Source organism: Nycticebus coucang, chromosome X, assembly GCF_027406575.1.
Source record: "Nycticebus coucang isolate mNycCou1 chromosome X, mNycCou1.pri, whole genome shotgun sequence".
NCBI lineage: Eukaryota > Metazoa > Chordata > Mammalia > Primates > Lorisidae > Nycticebus > Nycticebus coucang.
The window spans coordinates 161681419-161698564 of NC_069804.1; the positions used below are offsets into that span (position 1 = coordinate 161681419).

General features: G+C 38.8%; 1 protein-coding gene across 1 annotated transcript in view; it reads right to left on the minus strand.

The window, feature by feature from the left end:
• The window catches only part of GPC3 (glypican 3), a 537948-nt gene that overhangs the window by 257170 nt on the left and 263632 nt on the right, over positions 1-17146 (minus strand). Inside the window, exon 3 of the mRNA XM_053579706.1 lies at positions 12969-13663. Within this exon, the coding sequence (XP_053435681.1) occupies positions 12969-13663 (695 nt within the window). The remainder of the gene's footprint in view (positions 1-12968; positions 13664-17146) is intronic.

Genomic DNA, 17146 nt, shown 5'->3' on the forward strand with positions numbered 1-17146 from the left:
CTTTCAGTTTTACTCCATTCAGTAAAATATTGGCTGTGGGTTTGTCATAGATAGCTTCAATCAGTTTTAGAAATGTGCCACCTATGCCTATACTCTTCAGAGCTCTAATTAGAAAAGGATGCTGGATTTTATCAAATGCTTTTTCTGCATCTATTGAGAGGATCATGTGATCTTTATTTTTGCCTCTGTTAATATGGTGGATAACGTTTATAGACTTGCGTATGTTAAACCAGCCTTGCATCCCTGGGATGAAGCCTACTTGATCATGATGAATGACTTTTTTGATGATAAGCTGTAATCTATTGGCTAGGATTTTGTTGAGAATTTTTGCGTCTATGTTCATGAGTGAGATTGGTCTGAAATTCTCCTTTTTGTTTGGGTCTTTTCCTGGTTTTGGTATCAGGGTGATGTTTGCTTCATAGAATGTGTTGGGGAAGATTCCTTCTTCCTCAGTTTTTTGGAATAATTTCTGCAGTACAGGAATAAGCTCTTCCTTGAAGGTTTGATAGAATTCTGGAGTGAAGCCATCTGGACCAGGGCATTTTTTAGTTGGAAGCTTTTTTATTGTTTCTTTGATCTCAGTGCTTGAAATTGGTCTGTTCAGGAGGTCTATTTCATCCTGGCTAAGTCTAGGGAGAGGGTGTGATTCCAAATATTGATCCATTTCCTTCACATTGTCAAATTTCTGGGCATAGAGTTTCTGGTAGTATTCAGAGATGATCTCTTGTATCTCTGTGGGATCAGTTGTTATTTCCCCTTTATCGTTTCTGATTGAGGTTACTAGAGATTTTACTTTTCTATTTCTAGTTAGTCTGGCCAATGGTTTATCTATTTTATTTACTTTTTCAAAAAACCAACTCCTTGTTTCATTAATTTTCTGAATGATTCTTTTGTTTTCAATTTCATTGATCTCTGATTTGATTTTGGATATTTCTTTTCTTCTACTGAGTTTAGGCTTAGATTGTTCTTCTTTTTCCATTTCCATAAGATCTCTTGTGAGATTGTTGATGTGCTCTCTTTCTGTTTTTCTAATGTAGGCATCTAAAGCAATGAATTTTCCTCTCAAAACTGCTTTTGCAGTATCCCAGAGGTTTTGGTAGCTTGTGTCTTCATTGTTGTTATGCTCAAGGAAGTTAATGATTTCCTGTTTTATTTCTTCCTTCACCCATCTGTTATTCAACAGAAGATTGTTTAATTTCCATGCCTTTGGGTGGGCTTGAGCATTTTTGTTAGAGTTGAGTTCCACCTTTAGTGCCTTATGGTCTGAAAAGATACAAGGTAAAATTTCAATTCTTTTGATTTTGTTGATATTTGTTTTGTTTCCCAGGATATGATCAATTTTGGAGAATGTTCCATGGGGTGATGAGAAGAATGTATATTCTTAATGTTTAGGGTGGAGTGTTCTATATGCGTCTATCAAGCATAGTTGTTCTAGGGTCTCATTTAAATCTCTTACATCTTTGTTTAATTTCTGTTTAGAGGATCTGTCCAGCTCTGTAAGAGGTGTGTTAAATTCCCCTGTTATGATGGTATTATCAGATATCCTATTGCTCAGACTGAGTAAGGTCTGCTTCAAGAATCTGGGAGCATTTAAATTGGGTGCATAAATATTTAGAATGGAAATGTCTTCTTGTTGTAGTCTTCCCTTGACCAATATAAAGTGACCATCTTTGTCTTTTTTGACTTTAGTTGCTTTAAATCCACATGTATCTGAAAATAAGATTGCAACTCCTCTTTTCTTCTGAATTCCATTTGCCTGAAAAATTGTCTTCCAACCCTTGACTCGGAGCTTTAATTTGTCTTTTGAAGCCAGGTGTGTTTCTTGCAGACAGCAAATGGATGGCTTGTGTTTTTTAATCCAGTCAGCCAATCTATGTCTCTTCAGTGGGGAATTCAAGCCATTAACATTTATTGAGATAATTGATAAGTGTGGTAGTATTCTATTCGTCTTATTTGGTGAGAGTCCATTGCTTAGTTTTATCTTTTGCATCAGTGTGGAGGTTAGGTTCTGTCTTTGATTTCTGAGTTCTTACTTTGCTGCTGATCCATTGTGGTGGTCAGTGTGCAGAACAGATTGAAGTATTTCCTGTAGAGCTGGTCTTGTTGTGGCGAATTTCCTCAATGTTTGTATATCCGTAAATGATTTGATTTCTCCATCAATTCTGAAGCTTAGCTTAGCAGGGTACAGAATTCTGGGCTGAAAATTGTTCTGTTTAAGTAGATTAGAGGTAGATGACCATTGCCTTCTTGCTTGGAAAGTTTCATTAGAGAAGTCTGCGGTCACTCTGATGGATTTGCCCCTGTAGGTCAACTGGCGCTTACTCCTGGCAGCTTGCAGAATCTTTTCTTTTGTCTTGACTTTGGACAGGTTCATCACAATGTGTCTTGGAGAAGCTCAGTTAGAGTTGAGGCGACCTGGGGTCCGATATCCCTCTGAAAGCAGTGTGTCAGACTCTTTGGTGATGTTTGGGAAATTTTCTTTTATAATATTCTCTAGTATGGCTTCCATTCCTCTGGGGCATTCTTCTTCCCCTTCTGGAATTCCTATAACTCGTATGTTGGAACGCTTCATAAAGTCCCATAATTCTGACAGTGAACGTTCTGCTTTCTCTCTCTTCTTTTCTGCCTCTTTTACTGTCTGAGTTATCTCAAGAACTTTGTCTTCTACCTCTGAAATTCTTTCTTCTGCATGGTCTAACCTGTTGCTGATACTTTCCATTGTATCTTTAAGTTCCCTAATTGACTGTTTCAGTTCCTTCAGGTCTGCTATATCCTTTTTATATTCTTCATATCGTTCATCTCTGATTTGATTCTGTTTTTGGATTTCATTTTGGTTATTTTCCACTTTATTAGCAATTTCCTTCATTGTTTCCATCATTTCTTTCATTGTTTTCAACATGTGTATTCTAAATTCCCTTTCTGTCATTCCTAACATTTCTATACTGGTGGAATCATCTGCAGTAGCTACCTCATGGTCCCTTGGTGGGGTTGTTCTAGACTGGTTCTTCATGTTGCCTGGAGTTTTCTGCTGATTCTTCCTCATGAGTGATTTCTTTTGTCTGTTTCCTTGCCCTAATTTTCCTTTCACTTCCTCTTGCTCTTTAAGTTCTTGTGCCTGTGGACTAAGGGTTACAGGACCAGAAGGGTGAGAAGGTTGAAGAGCAAAAAAAGGGGATGAAAGAAAGGAGGACCGAGTGATACGAAAAAAAGAAAGATAGAGAAAAGAGAGGGGGTGGGTATAAGGAATATTGACAAAAAGAAGAGAGGCACAGAAAGAGGGAGACAGGGCAATATAGGTGTACAGTAGGGTACTTTAACACAACCTTAAAAAACCCCACCTTCTGGGGGTGCCCAGTTGCGTGGTTCCCTTGAGGTCAGCAGCTCTTTGCTAACCTGATCAGACACAGTACCCCACCTCCACCAAGTAGAGAGGAAAGACAAAAATGCTATAAATCAAACCAAAAGAAGCAAACAGAAAACTTTACGGGGATAAAATTGGGTGAAAATCCAAATTATATCGGTAGAAACACTAGCAAAAATGAAGTTGAAGTTATTAAAAAAGGCAGCGATGGGAAATTATAATTAAACTAGGAAAATTGAGAAAGAAAAGGGATCTGTGTGGAAAAGATTGAAATTAAAAAAACAAAAGAACATCAGCAACGTCAAAATAAACAAACAAATAAAAACAACCAAACCAGAAAAAAAAAAAAATACACAACCAAAAACAAAGCAGTTTGTATATGTTATTGAATATTGTCTGGGCAACACGTGGTCTTCTGGGGTATGAGATATTAGTCACAGTTCTGATACGACTGGAGGCTGCTGATTTCTCAAACCCCAGCAGGTAGACACCCTAAATCTCTCTTCAGCCTACTTAAAAGGCACTTTGAACTTGTAAACTTGCTGAGCAGAAGCTTTCCCAGCTTTCTCGCTGGAATCACTGCTGAAGTGGCTATCCACTTAGCCAGTGTGTCAAAACCGGTCTCACTCTGCCCCTGAGGGTTAGGGCTGCAAGGCGGCTCAAACCCCACCCTTAGGCTACTTGGTTGCTGGGTTACCAGCTCCCACCCGTTTCTAGCTCTGCGACCCTGAGGGCGGAGCTTGCCGGGGCAGATCACTGACAATGGATCCGTGTGACCCACCGCCAAACACTATTAGCTCCGTCTGGCTCAGTGGCTCAGACTGGGGCCCTAGACAACGGCCAAAGTTCTCCGCACTCCCGCTCAGGCCTTCCCCAAGGCAGTTCAACTCAGTGCCAAGTCCAAGGACATCAAAACAGTTCACAGGTAAGGCCTTTCTGGTTTGCAGTCTCGCTGCTACTGAACTTACAGTTGTGGGCGGGTTTAGACGGATTGAACACACGCGACCACTTGCCGGTTTTCCACTGTTTTAGTCCTCCTCTTGGGGTCCAGAAGTCTCTCGCTGACTCCCTGTGTCTTCATAGGAGTGATGATAGGCAGTTCCCACCAGCCAGAGATGCCTGGAGTCCTACCTCCCCAGACTCACCGTGCCCAGATGCAAGGAAGCTGTTACTCGGCTGCCATCTTGCTCCACCTCACGTGGCACATTTCTTAACCTGATTGAAGCTATGTATGACAAACCCACAGCTAATATTTTGCCGAATGGAATAAAACTGAAAGCTTTTCCTCTTAGAACTGGAACCAGACAAGGTTGTCCTCTGTCACCATTACTATTCAACATAGTGCTGGAACTTCTAGCCAATACAATTAGGCAAGATAAGGAAATAAAAGGCATCCAAATGAGAGCAGAGGAGGGCAAACTCTCCCTTCTTTGCTGACCTTATGATCTTATAGTTAAAGAACCCCAAAGACTCAACCACAAGACTCCTGGAAGTTATCAAAAATATAGTAATGTCTCAGGATATAAAATCAATGTCCACAAGTCAGTAGCCTTTGTACATGCCAAATAAAAGCCAAGATAAGAGTCTAATCAAGGACACAACTCCCTTCACCATAGCTTCAAAGAAAATGAAATATCTAGAAATATACCTAACAAAAGAAGTGAAGGACCTCCATAAAGAAAATTATGAAACTCTAAGAAAGGAAATAGCAGAGGACATTAACAAATGGAAGAACATACCGTGCTCATGGCTGGGAAGAATCAACATTGTTAAAATGTCTATACTTTCCAAAGCAATCTACCAACTCAATGCTGTCCCTATTAAAATACCAACATCATACTTTCAAGACTTGGAAAAAATGATTCTGCATTTTGTATGGAACCAGAAAAAAATCCGTATAGCTAAGGCAATTCTCAGTAATAAAAACAAGGCCAGAGGCATCAGCATATCAGATTTCAGGCTATACTACAAAGCCATAGTAGTCAAGACAGTATGGTACTGGCACAAAAATAGAGACGTAGACATTTAGAATCAAACAGAATACCAGGAAATGAAACTAACATCTTACAGCCACCTAATCTTCGATAAACCAAACAAGAATATACACTGGGCGAAAGACTCCCTATTCAATAAATGGTGCTGGGAGAACTGGATATACACATGTAAAAGACTGAAACTAGACCCACACCTTTCTCCACTCACAAAAATTGATTCAAGATGGATAAAGGACTCAAATTTAAGGCATGAAACAATACAAATCCTCAAAGAAAGCATAGGAAAAACACTGGAAGATATTGGCCTGGGGAAAGACTTCACGAAGAAGACTGCTATGGCAATTGCAACAACAACAAAAATAAACAAATGGGACTTCATTAAACTGAAAAGCTTCTGTACAGCCAAGGAGACAAAAACCAAAGCAAAGACACAACCTACACAATGGGAAAGGATATTTGCATATTTTGAATCAGACAAAAGCTTGAGAACTAGGATCTATAGAGAACTCAAATTAATCCACATGAAAAAAGCCAACAATACCCTATATCAATGGGCAAGAGATGTGAATAGAACCTTCTCTAAAGAAGAGAGACGAATGGCTAACAAACATATGAAAAAATGCTCATTATCCCTAATTATTAGAGAAATGCAAATCAAAATCACCCTCAGATACCACCTGACCCCAGTGAGAATGGCCCACATCACAAAATCTCAAAACTGAAGATGCTGGCGTGGATGTGGAGAGAAGGGAACACTTTTACACTGCTGGTGGGACTGCAAACTAATATAAACTTTTTGGAAGGAAGTATGGAGAAACCTCAAAGCACTCAAGCTAGACCTCCCATTTGATCCTGCAATCCCATTACTGGGCATCTACCCAAAAGGAAAAAAATCCTTTTATCATTAGGATACCTGCACTAGACTGTTTATTGCAGCTCAATTTACAATTACCAAAATGTAGAAACAGCCTAAATGCCCACCAACCCAGGAATGGATTAACAAGCTGTGGTATATGTATACCATGGAATACTATTTAGCCATTAAAAAAATGGAGACTTTACATCCTTCGTATTAACCTGGATGGACGTGGAAGACATTATTCTTAGTAAAGCATTACAAGAATGGATAAGCATGAATCCTATGTACTCAATTTTGATATGAGGACAATTAATGACACAGTGGGGTGGGGGAAGAGGAGACCAGGGAGGAAAAGAAGCAGGGAGGGTGGGAGAAAGGAGGAACAGGGAGAGGGAAGGAGAGAAGGGTATGAGGTCTTGGTGTGTGACACACCTTTTTTTCTTTTTGCAGTTTTTCGCCAGGGCTGGGTTTGAACCCGCAATGTCCGGCATGTGGGGCCAGCGCCCTACTCCTTTGAGCCACAGGCGCCACCTGTGACACACCTTTTGGGAGGCAAGACACAATTGTAAGAGGGACTTTACCTAACAAATGCAATCAGTATAACCTAGTTTCTTGTACCCTCAATGAATCCCTAACAATAAAAAAAAAAAAAAGAAAGAAAACAGAAAGAGAGAGAGTCAACAACGTAATTAGCTATCTTAAGCAACTGGAAAAGGAAGAACAATCCAACCCCAACCACAACAGAAGGAAAGAAATAACCAAAATTAAAGCAGAATTAAATTAAATTGAAAACAAAAGAATCATTAGGAAGATCAGCGGAACAATAAGTTGGTTTTTGAAAAGATTAATAAAATTGATAAACCCTTGGCTAGACTAACCAGAAATAGAAAAGTTATCTCTAATAACATCAATCAGAAGCAATAAATGGGGAATAACAGATACCACAGAAATACAAAAGATTCTCAACAATTACTATAAAAAACTCTATTCCCAGAAATATGAAAATGTAGAAGAAATGGACTAATACCTGGAAGCACCCCACCTTCCTAAACTCAACTAGAAAGAATTAGAAATTTTAAACAGACTTATATCAAGCAATAAAATAGCAACAACTATACAAAACCTCCCAAAAAACAAAAGCCCAGGACCTTCAAAGAGGAACTAGTATCTATATTGCATAATCTATTCCAAAACATAGAGAAAGAAGGAATCCTCCCCGACATGTCCTAAAAAGCAAATATCGCCCTGATCCCCAAACCAGTAAAGGACCTGACAAAAAGAGAAAACTATAGATCAATATCATTAATGACTATTGATGCAAAAATATTCAGCAAGATCTTAGCAAGCAGAATATAGTGACACATTTTACAAGTTATACACCATGATCAAGTGGGTTTTATCCCAGGGATAAAAGGTTGGTTCAACATACGTAAATCAGTAAATATAATTAATGACATAAATAAAATAAAAATCAAAGACCATATGATTCTCTCAATTGATGCAGAAAAGCCTTATGACAAAATCCAGCATCTTTCTTGATATGAACATTTAAGAAAATAGGTTTAGGTGAGACATTTCTTAAACTGATAGAGGCCAACTACAGCAAACCCACAGCCAATATCATATTGAATGGAGTAAAACTGAAAGCATTTCCACTTTGGTGCTGGGAGAACTGGAACTAGACAAGGACTCCCACTGTCACAACTTCTGATCAAGATAGTGCTAGAAGTCCTAGCCATTGCAATCAGGAAAGAGAAGGAGATCAAGGGTATTCAAATGGGAACTGAGGAGGTCAAACTCTCGCTCTTTGCAGATGACATGATCATATACCTGGAAAACTTTAGGGACTCAACTACAAAGCTCTTAGAAGTGATCAAGGAATTTGGCACTATCTCGGGATATAAAATCAATACCTACAAATCAGTAGTCTTCATATATGCCAACAACAGTCAAGCTGAGAATAAAATCAAAGATTCTATTCTTTTTATAGAAGCACCAAAGAAGATGAAATGCCTGGGAATATATCTAACAAGGACATGAAAGATCTCTATAAAGAAAATATCAGGTGCACCCAGATCAAGTAGAATGATTTTGAAGTATTTCTTCTTTTTCTATTGTCTATAAGATTTAGCATGATTTGTTTTTGAAAATTATCTTTTACTTTTATTAAAATTAGTTGTCTATTTTTCAATACTTAAAAAAAATAATAAGAAGTTAATTGATGGCTCCATACTGAATCTCAGAGTCAAAGCATTCTATAATAAACATACTCTTATTTGACAATGTGAATGTTACTTTCTTTGCATTATTATTATTGCTTAATATTTTGATGTAGCAATTGTCTGATTCCTTTTCTGAATGTATTTATGTTCGTTTGTTCTTTATGAGGTTTTTGTTTCTAGCCCTTATCTTAAACAGTGTTATTGTTATTAAATTTTAAGTCTTTTTAATTTTGTGAAGGTAAAAAAATGGAAACCCAATTAACACCTGTATGTGTACAAATAAAAATTAAAAAAAAGAAAAATATGAAACCCTGAGAAAAGAAATAACGAAGACATTAACAAATGGAAAAAAACATACCACACTTGTGGCTGGGAAGAATCAACATTGTTAAAATGTCCATACTACCCAAAGCAATCTACAGATTTAATCCAATCCCCATCAAAGCACCAATGTCATACTTTGAAGAACTTGAAAAAAAAATAGTACTTAGTTTCATATGGGAATCAGAAAAAAAAATAGCATGCACTGTCACAAAAATGGAGACACAGATCTATGGAATAGAATAGAGAATCTAGAAATGAACCCAGCCACCTATCAAGATTTGATCCTTGATAAGCCTAAAAAAAGCATGAACTGGTGAAAAGAATTCCTACTTAATAAATGGTGCTGGGAGAACTAGTTATCCACATATAGAAGACTGAAACTGGAACCACACTTCTCAACATTGACAAAAATTGATTCTCACTGAATAATGTATTTAAATCTAAGACATGAAACAATAAAAATTCTAGAAGACAGTGTGGTGAAAATGCTTGAAAATATTGGCCTAGAAAAAGATTTTACGAGGAAGACGCCCCTGGCAACTGTAGCAACACCAAAAATAAATAACTGGGATTTGATCAAGCTAAAAAGCTTCTGCACATCTAAGGGTACTGCAAACAAAGCAAACAGACAGCATTTGGAATGGGAGATAATTTTTGCATGTTATGAATCTGACAATGGCCTGATAACCAGAATCTATAGAGAACTCAAATTAATCAAGAAAAGAGCAAACAACCCCATTTCTAAGTGGGCAAGAGACTGAAACAGAAACTTCTCTTAAGATGACAGATGAATGGCCAAAAACACATTTAACAACGCTCATTATCTTTAATTATCAGAGAAATGCAAATCAAAACCACTTTGAGGTATCACCTAACTCCAATAAGATTAGCCCACATCACAAAGTCCCCAAACTGCAGATGCTGGCATGGATGTGGGGAAAAGGGAACACTTCTTTGCTGCTGGTGAGATTGCAAACTAATACAACCTTTATGGAAAGAAATATGGAGAACCCTCAAAGAACTAAAAGTACACCTTCCATTTGATACTGCAATCCATTAGAACAAAAATCATTTTACCACAAAGACATTTGTACTAGAATTTTTATTGCAGCTCAGTTCATAATTTCCAAGTCGTAGAAGCAACCCAAATGCCCATCAACCCATGAATAGATTAATAAACTGTGGCATATGTATACCATGGAGTACTATTCAGTCATAAGAAAAGATGGAGACTTTACATATTTTGTGTTTACCTGGATGGAGTTGAAACACATTCTTCTTAGTAAAGTATCCCAAGAATGGGAACAAAAAATCCAATGTACTTAATACTAATATGAAACCAATACATAAATAATTATATGCCCATACAAATTATAAAACACACATATGGCCTAGCAAGAGGGAGGGGTGAAGAGGGACATGGGAGGGGGAAAAGAAAGGGCGATGTTTGGGAAGAGGGAGGGTGATTGGTGGGATCAATCTCACCTAATGTGCACAACATGAGGGTGTTCGGCACACCCCCTGGGTGAAGGGCTCTCTACAACTTGAACTTTACCTTTGAAGTGAGAACAATGTAACCTAAAAATTTGTACCCTTATATTAATTTGACAAAAAAGAAAAGAAATAAAAAAATTAAAAATTTGGCTAAATAGTATTCCATGGTATACATATACCACAGTTTATTAATCTATTCCTGGTTGATGGGCACTTAGGCTGTTTCTACATCTTTGCAATTGTGAACTGAGCTGCTACAAACATTGGAATTCAAGTGTCCTTACACAAAAATGAAAAATTAGTGAGTAGGGCGCCGGCCCCATATGCCGAGGGTGGCGGGTTCAAACCCAGCCCCGGCCAAATTGCAACAAAAAAATAGCCGGGCGTTGTGGCAGGCGCCTGTAGTCCCAGCTGCTCGGGAGGCTGAGGCAAGAGAATCATGTAAGCCCAAGAGTTAGAGGTTGCTGTGAGCTGTGTGATGCCACGGCACTCTACCTGAGGGCGGTATGTGAGACTCTGTCTCTACAAAAAAAAAAAAAAAAAAAAAAAGAAGGGGTAGGGGGTTCAATTAGTTCCCTCCCATCAGGTACAACATAGGAATATATGGTAGACTTCCTGGGTGAAGGACTCAATTACAAATCAGACTTTGGACTTTACCTTACAAACAGAAATAATATAACCTAATTGTCTGTACCTTCATATTAACCCATAATGATTTTTTTAATTAGCAGAAATAAAATATTTCTAAAATAGGAAAAAAATTTTTAAAAAGAATAAAAAACTAGCTTTGTGATCTTGGGCAAGGTATCTATTCTTTCTAAAATTAATTTTCTTGGCTGGGCGCAGTGGCTCACGCCTGTAATGCTAGCATTCTGGGAGGCCAAAATGGGCAGATTTCTTGAGCTTGGGAGTTTGAGACCAGCCTGAGTAAGAGCAAGACCATCTCTACTAAAAGAAGAAAAACTAACTGGGCATTGTAGCAGGCACCTGTAGTCCCAGCGACTTGGGAGGCTGAGGCAGGAGGATTGTTTGAGCTCAAGAAGTTGCTGCGAGCTCTGATTCCACGGTACTATACCCAGAGCAACAGAGTGAGACTCTGTTAGATAGATAGATAGATAGATAGATAGATAGATAGATAGATAGATAGATAGATAGATAGATAGATAAAAATAGAAAAACTAGCTGGGAATTGTGGTGGGCTCCTGTGGTGGGCTCCTCAGGAAGCTGAGGCAAGAGGATCTCTTTAGTTGAAGAGTCTGAGTTGGAGGTTGCTATGAACTATGATGATGCCACGGCACTTAACCACAGGGTGACAGCATGAGACTCCGCCTCAAACAAAAAAATATTCATTTTCTCCCGTGTAAAATGGGGACAATATCAGGACCGATCTCCTGGGTTACTGTGAAATAATGTTATGTAAACTGGCCAGCAGAGCACGTGGGATGTAACAGCAGTTCAGCAATGGTAGTGCAGTACACTATTCTGCCACCTCCTCCTACAAAGCTGGTAACATTTACTGATCAGACACTACCTCGGAGGCAGCTGGCTGGTCACTGTAGGCTATATGCTCTGCCTTACATTTGAACTGGGTGCTTCCTGTGGGTCTGTGGCTAACAATGTCTGACTGAAAATAAGCAAACTGCTGCTTCACTTACAGAACTGTCCTTCCACCATTACAAATTAGACTGTTACAACTCAGACTATAAACACCACCAGTGGAGAACATGGATGTTTGCCTTGCTTGTTCTTGTGAGGTTAAGTTACTGGGTACTAGCTGGGTCTCTTGTGTTTAAAGTCAGTACTCAAACTGGTAATGTGGTGTACATGATTCACAGCACAAAAATAAAATCAGAATTTGAAAAATTGGTGATAACCAAATTAAAGAGAGACCTGATCAGATTTGGAAGCATGGCTTTTCCATTAACTATAACTGGGTGCCCTTGGGCAAGCTGCAGTTTCACTAAGCTTAAGTTTCTTCATTTATAAAGTGAAGATAATGGCTCTCACCTCATACGGTTGTCATGAGGATTATGATATCTGATGATAATGGTAAGGACAGCTAATGTTCATTAAAGACTTACTGTGTATCAGACACACGCTAGGTGCTTTAACATATGTTATTCCCTTGAAGAAAATATTCTTTTTATTTCTATTTCACAAATCAGAAAAATGAGGCTCATAAAGACAAAATGACTCCCCAGTGCCTCACAGTAAGAAAGGGTCTGGGGCTAAAATTACAAGCCAGGTTTTATGACTCCATATAGCCTGTGGCTTATTATTATTATTATTTTTAGCCAGAGTCTCATTCTATCACCCTGACTAGAGTACAATGGTGCCATCATAGCTTGCTACAACCTCCTGGGTTCAAGCAATTCTTCTGCTTTAGCCTCCTGGGAAGCTGGGACTGTAGGTGTGTGCCACCATGCCTGACTAATTTTTTCATTTTTTGTTCAGGCTGGTCTCAAACACGTGACCTCAAGCAATCCTCCTGCCTCAGCCTCCCAAAGTACTAGGATTATAGATGTGAGCCACTGCACCCAGCCTGGCCTGTGATCTTAATGCACTACTTAGCTCTGTGACATCATTCAGTTCATCTGTCATCCCTAACTAATGTCTGATTTTTTTCTCATTTCTTTCCATCGGCACCTGCTGCTGGCCCAGCCTCCCCACCCCAATAACTCCCAGTTTTACTGAAACTGTAGACTGGTACTCACGGTGGTAGTCAGCTTTCCTCCATTCTTCTGGACATACTGGATGGAATCATGGATTGTCGAAAAGAGATCCAGCAGTACATTTTCCATGTCGTAGATTCTATACATGCCATTCACAAGTTCTTCGAGAGAGAGGATGTATTCTCTCCAGTACTTGTCAATCTCCACCACACCTGCCATACAGCCTTGCATGACCACGTTGCAGTAGCCACCACAAGGCTTAACCATCATCAGTCCCTGGCAGTAAGAGCAGTACCACATTCTGGTGAGCATTCGGCCACAGTCCTTACTGAACTTCAGGTGATCCGTAGTGTTGATCACTTCAATTCCAAGATTCAGAGCCTGAAGGAAGATCCTAGTGACTTGCAATGACTTGGAAACCTGGGTCATAATAAGCTTGGGGAAATTCCCAAATACTTTCAGGTCACGTCTTGCTCCTCGGAGGCACTCATTGATGTCCAAGGCTGATTCAGGCAGGCCTGGGTTCATTAGCTGGGTATAGATGACTGGAAACAGGCTATCAAACAATTCATTGACCATATCATCCACATTGATGTCAGAACCCAAGATGTAGAGAGACACATCTGTGAAAAATTCACTCACGAACTCAAAAGCTTGTGGAGTCAGGCTTGGGTAGTTGTTCTTGAACATGGCATTGGTATAGTTCTTGGCATGGCGAACAACAATTTCAAAGGCTTCTGTAAAATAAGAGACATAAAAATGTCCAAAAATTAAAAACATGAAAATCCAGGGTATAATTGAATTTGAGATTTATCTATTGCTATGATGATTAAGGTCCCATTTGTCTTAAATAATTGAATCTCATTCATTTCTGGCATTGCCTCTTCTCTTACAGTTGTTTGCTCCTATAAATTAATTTTCCTTTCTGAACATGAAGTCCAAACTCTGATGTACACATAAATTCCTAAACACACAAATTATATTTCAGATGGCAAAGGATAGGATTCAGTTACTATTTCAGCCTTTCATGAAAATATTGATTAAAAATTGGCTAAATGAGAAGATATTTCTCTTTCTCTCATTGATTTATTCAGTTAAAAAGAAATTGTATTTCAGGACACTTCCTTTTTAGACAGAGATAAATATTTGACAACAAACTATATACTATATAAACTCATGTAACAATTTAAGTCTGCTCAGCCCTGGAGGAAAGGCAAGATCTTAACCAAGAGTAAAAGCTATCATGAATTTAATCATTTTTGGTAGATTTTCTCCCGATAACTTTAAAGGAAGCTATCTGACAGATTGCCAGACCTGAAAATGGAATTTATGCACTGAATTTGTATCTGAGTTAAGAAAAAATCCATGCACTTAATCTACTATTTGGTATTTAAAATAACACCTCTGGTATTTACAAGCTGAACATCTGGAGGATAACTACTAAGCTTCCTTGCTAAGTTCAGCTTCCACATGGTTTGGAAGCCTTATCTACTCTACAGAGACCACAAATTCATGATTACATCTGTTGCCCCAACTCCTTGGCATAAGACCTAATTAGTGTCATTGGTTTGTGAGAGAAAGTAATGTCACCATCTCATTTTCTCCAAACTGAAACATTCCAGGCACAAATTATCCCAAATAATCAGAGTTCCACATTTACATGAGGAAAGGAAAAGCAATCACAGTAATAGGTTCTTCAAGAAATAAGACAGAGTTTAAAAATAAAAATAATCCAGTTGCTTGAGACATCAAAAATTAACTTAGTACTTCCTTTCCTTTCATTCCAAAGTACAAAGGTCCATGACAGATGTGCTCCGAATGATGCTAATTTATGACCCTTGAAAAATCAAATTATTACCACTTTCAGACTACTAGAGAGACTGCATTCCAACAATTCCTTGGGATCGCTTACTCCAACTACGCCAATATTTCAGTCATCTGTAGCAGAAATGAGCTGTAGGATGTGCTACTGCCATCTGCCCCTAGATTCATCCCCACGTGGAACACGTTCCCTATGTTCCTCTCTTGGGCTTATGATGTGGCCAGAAATGTTGAATAGATGCCAGTGCAATTCTACTAGGCTTCCAAGCCCACTTGAGAAAATAATGAGCCTAAATAGAACTTAACTTTCTATAAAGGGTTTTGAGACTATATATGTTGGATGGAAATCTGAGGGCAATGACAGTACACCTCGCACTGGAGCATACTGGTTTGTGCTGATTACTTCTACTTTGCAGTTTTGTAACCCTAGGAAAAAATATGCCTTGTCACAAGTTGTTGCATGCTCATTTGTTTATTTTGCTTTATTTAAAGCTTTCAGGAATTCCTGGAAAGTAAATGTATCTTATAATAATCCTCCAAACTCCACATGCTACTTTATACCTTTCCAAATATACTTCCATCTACTTTCTATGTCAGTCTTGAATTTGGTATTACAACATCCATTTAATACATGACAAAATTCAGGCTCATGAGAGTTCAAGTATGTTCCCAGGGGTTGCACTGCTGCAAAGTAAAAGTTATTAACACAAACTAGTGTCTCCTAGTGACAGCTTCACAGTCGCTGCCTCAGACCTGCAGCCAACACATGTATTCTTAAAAACCTTGTTAACTAGTTAAGTTCTGTTTTAAACTCAGTATTTTCCCCTTGGCTTTCCCTCTTTAAATGAAGTATACTAGAAGAAATTGTAGCCCAAAGACCAACAAATCAGAGTCACACTTCACCTTGGAGCGGTATGAAGTAAGAGAAAAGAGAAGACTGCTGTGGACATGCTACCCTTGTAGTTCTCAATCATTCAAGAATCCTAAAATGAATCACTACAAAGCAAATTTTATCTTTTGGGTTTTCTTTTTTTTAAGACAGTTTGCATATTGAGGTCAGGCTGGTGTGGAACTCATGAACTCTGTCACCCTGGGTTGAGTGCCATAGTGTCATAGCTAGGACTACAGGAGCCCGCCATAAGCCTGGCTAGTTTTCTATTTTTAGTAGAGACGGAGTCTTCCTCTTGTTCAAGCTGGTCTCAAACTCCTGAGCTCAAGCAATCCTCCTGCCTGGGCTTCCCAGAGTGCTAGGATTACTCTCACTCGGTCCCCTGAGTAGCATGCCTCAGAATCATCATAGCTCACAGCAACCTCAAACTCTTGGGCTTGAGTGATCCTCCTGCCTCAGCCTCCCAATTAGCTGGGACTATAGGCACCCACCACAATGCCTGGCTATTTTTCTATTTTTAGTAGAGACAGGTTCTCACTCTTGGTCAGGCTGGTGTGGAACTCATGAGCTCAAGCAATCCTCCTGCCTGCTGAGGAGGCTGAGTACTAGGATTACAGGTGTGGGCCACCGTACCCAGCCCAAAGCAAATTTTATCTTAAGTACAGTACATTCAGTCTCAAATGTACAAAATACATGACAAGGCAATTCCATAGACTGTACTGTCACATCTTTTTCTTTTAAGTTTCTGTTACTAGCACTGCTAGATCAATAGAGAAAGAAAATTAGAAAAGATCACGAACTCTTCTGCAGAAAGAATCACAACAATGCATATTGCAGGGGAAAGGGGTCAGGGGTTCAAATTCAACCTCATGTGGGTTCCTTGATCCAACTTCCACAGTTCAGAATTCACTTAGCACATTTTCTGGGTTTTGCCCAGCCCCCTTACTTCTGTATCACCAAGCCAGAACTGCTCAATTTAAGGCTCCTGGGGGACATATAGAAACGAATACTAGGTGAAAAGTGATGCTCAGCTTTTCTTGGCAACTTCAGGTTTCATGAAATGAAGTCAAGGGCTAGAATTACTACACGGAAGTTCTGCTCATTGATTTTTTTTTTTTTTTTGGTCAGATAATAATGTACACTTCAGCTAGGGGAGGCTTTCCTTTCTCTTTCCTGGGGGAAGAAGTCAAAAGTTATATCCAGGAAAAATCGAAACAAACAATGTAAAATCAGATCTATTGTGAAAAACTTGGCATTGAATAGAAAATTCAATTTTTTACAATATAGAAAAGAATCAATTATGCAGATAAATGGGTATAATAAATTTGAGTTAATATACAAGGTTGGACAATTAAGTTCATGAACTTATCCTAGAAAAAATTCCTACGCATCTACTAGCTGAATATCACTACAATCACATTCAAAATACTCTCCTTGGCTATCTGGTGACTATACTGATGTTCAGCAATGAGGTATGTAGCACTTTTTCTAGGATGAGTTTGTGAACTAA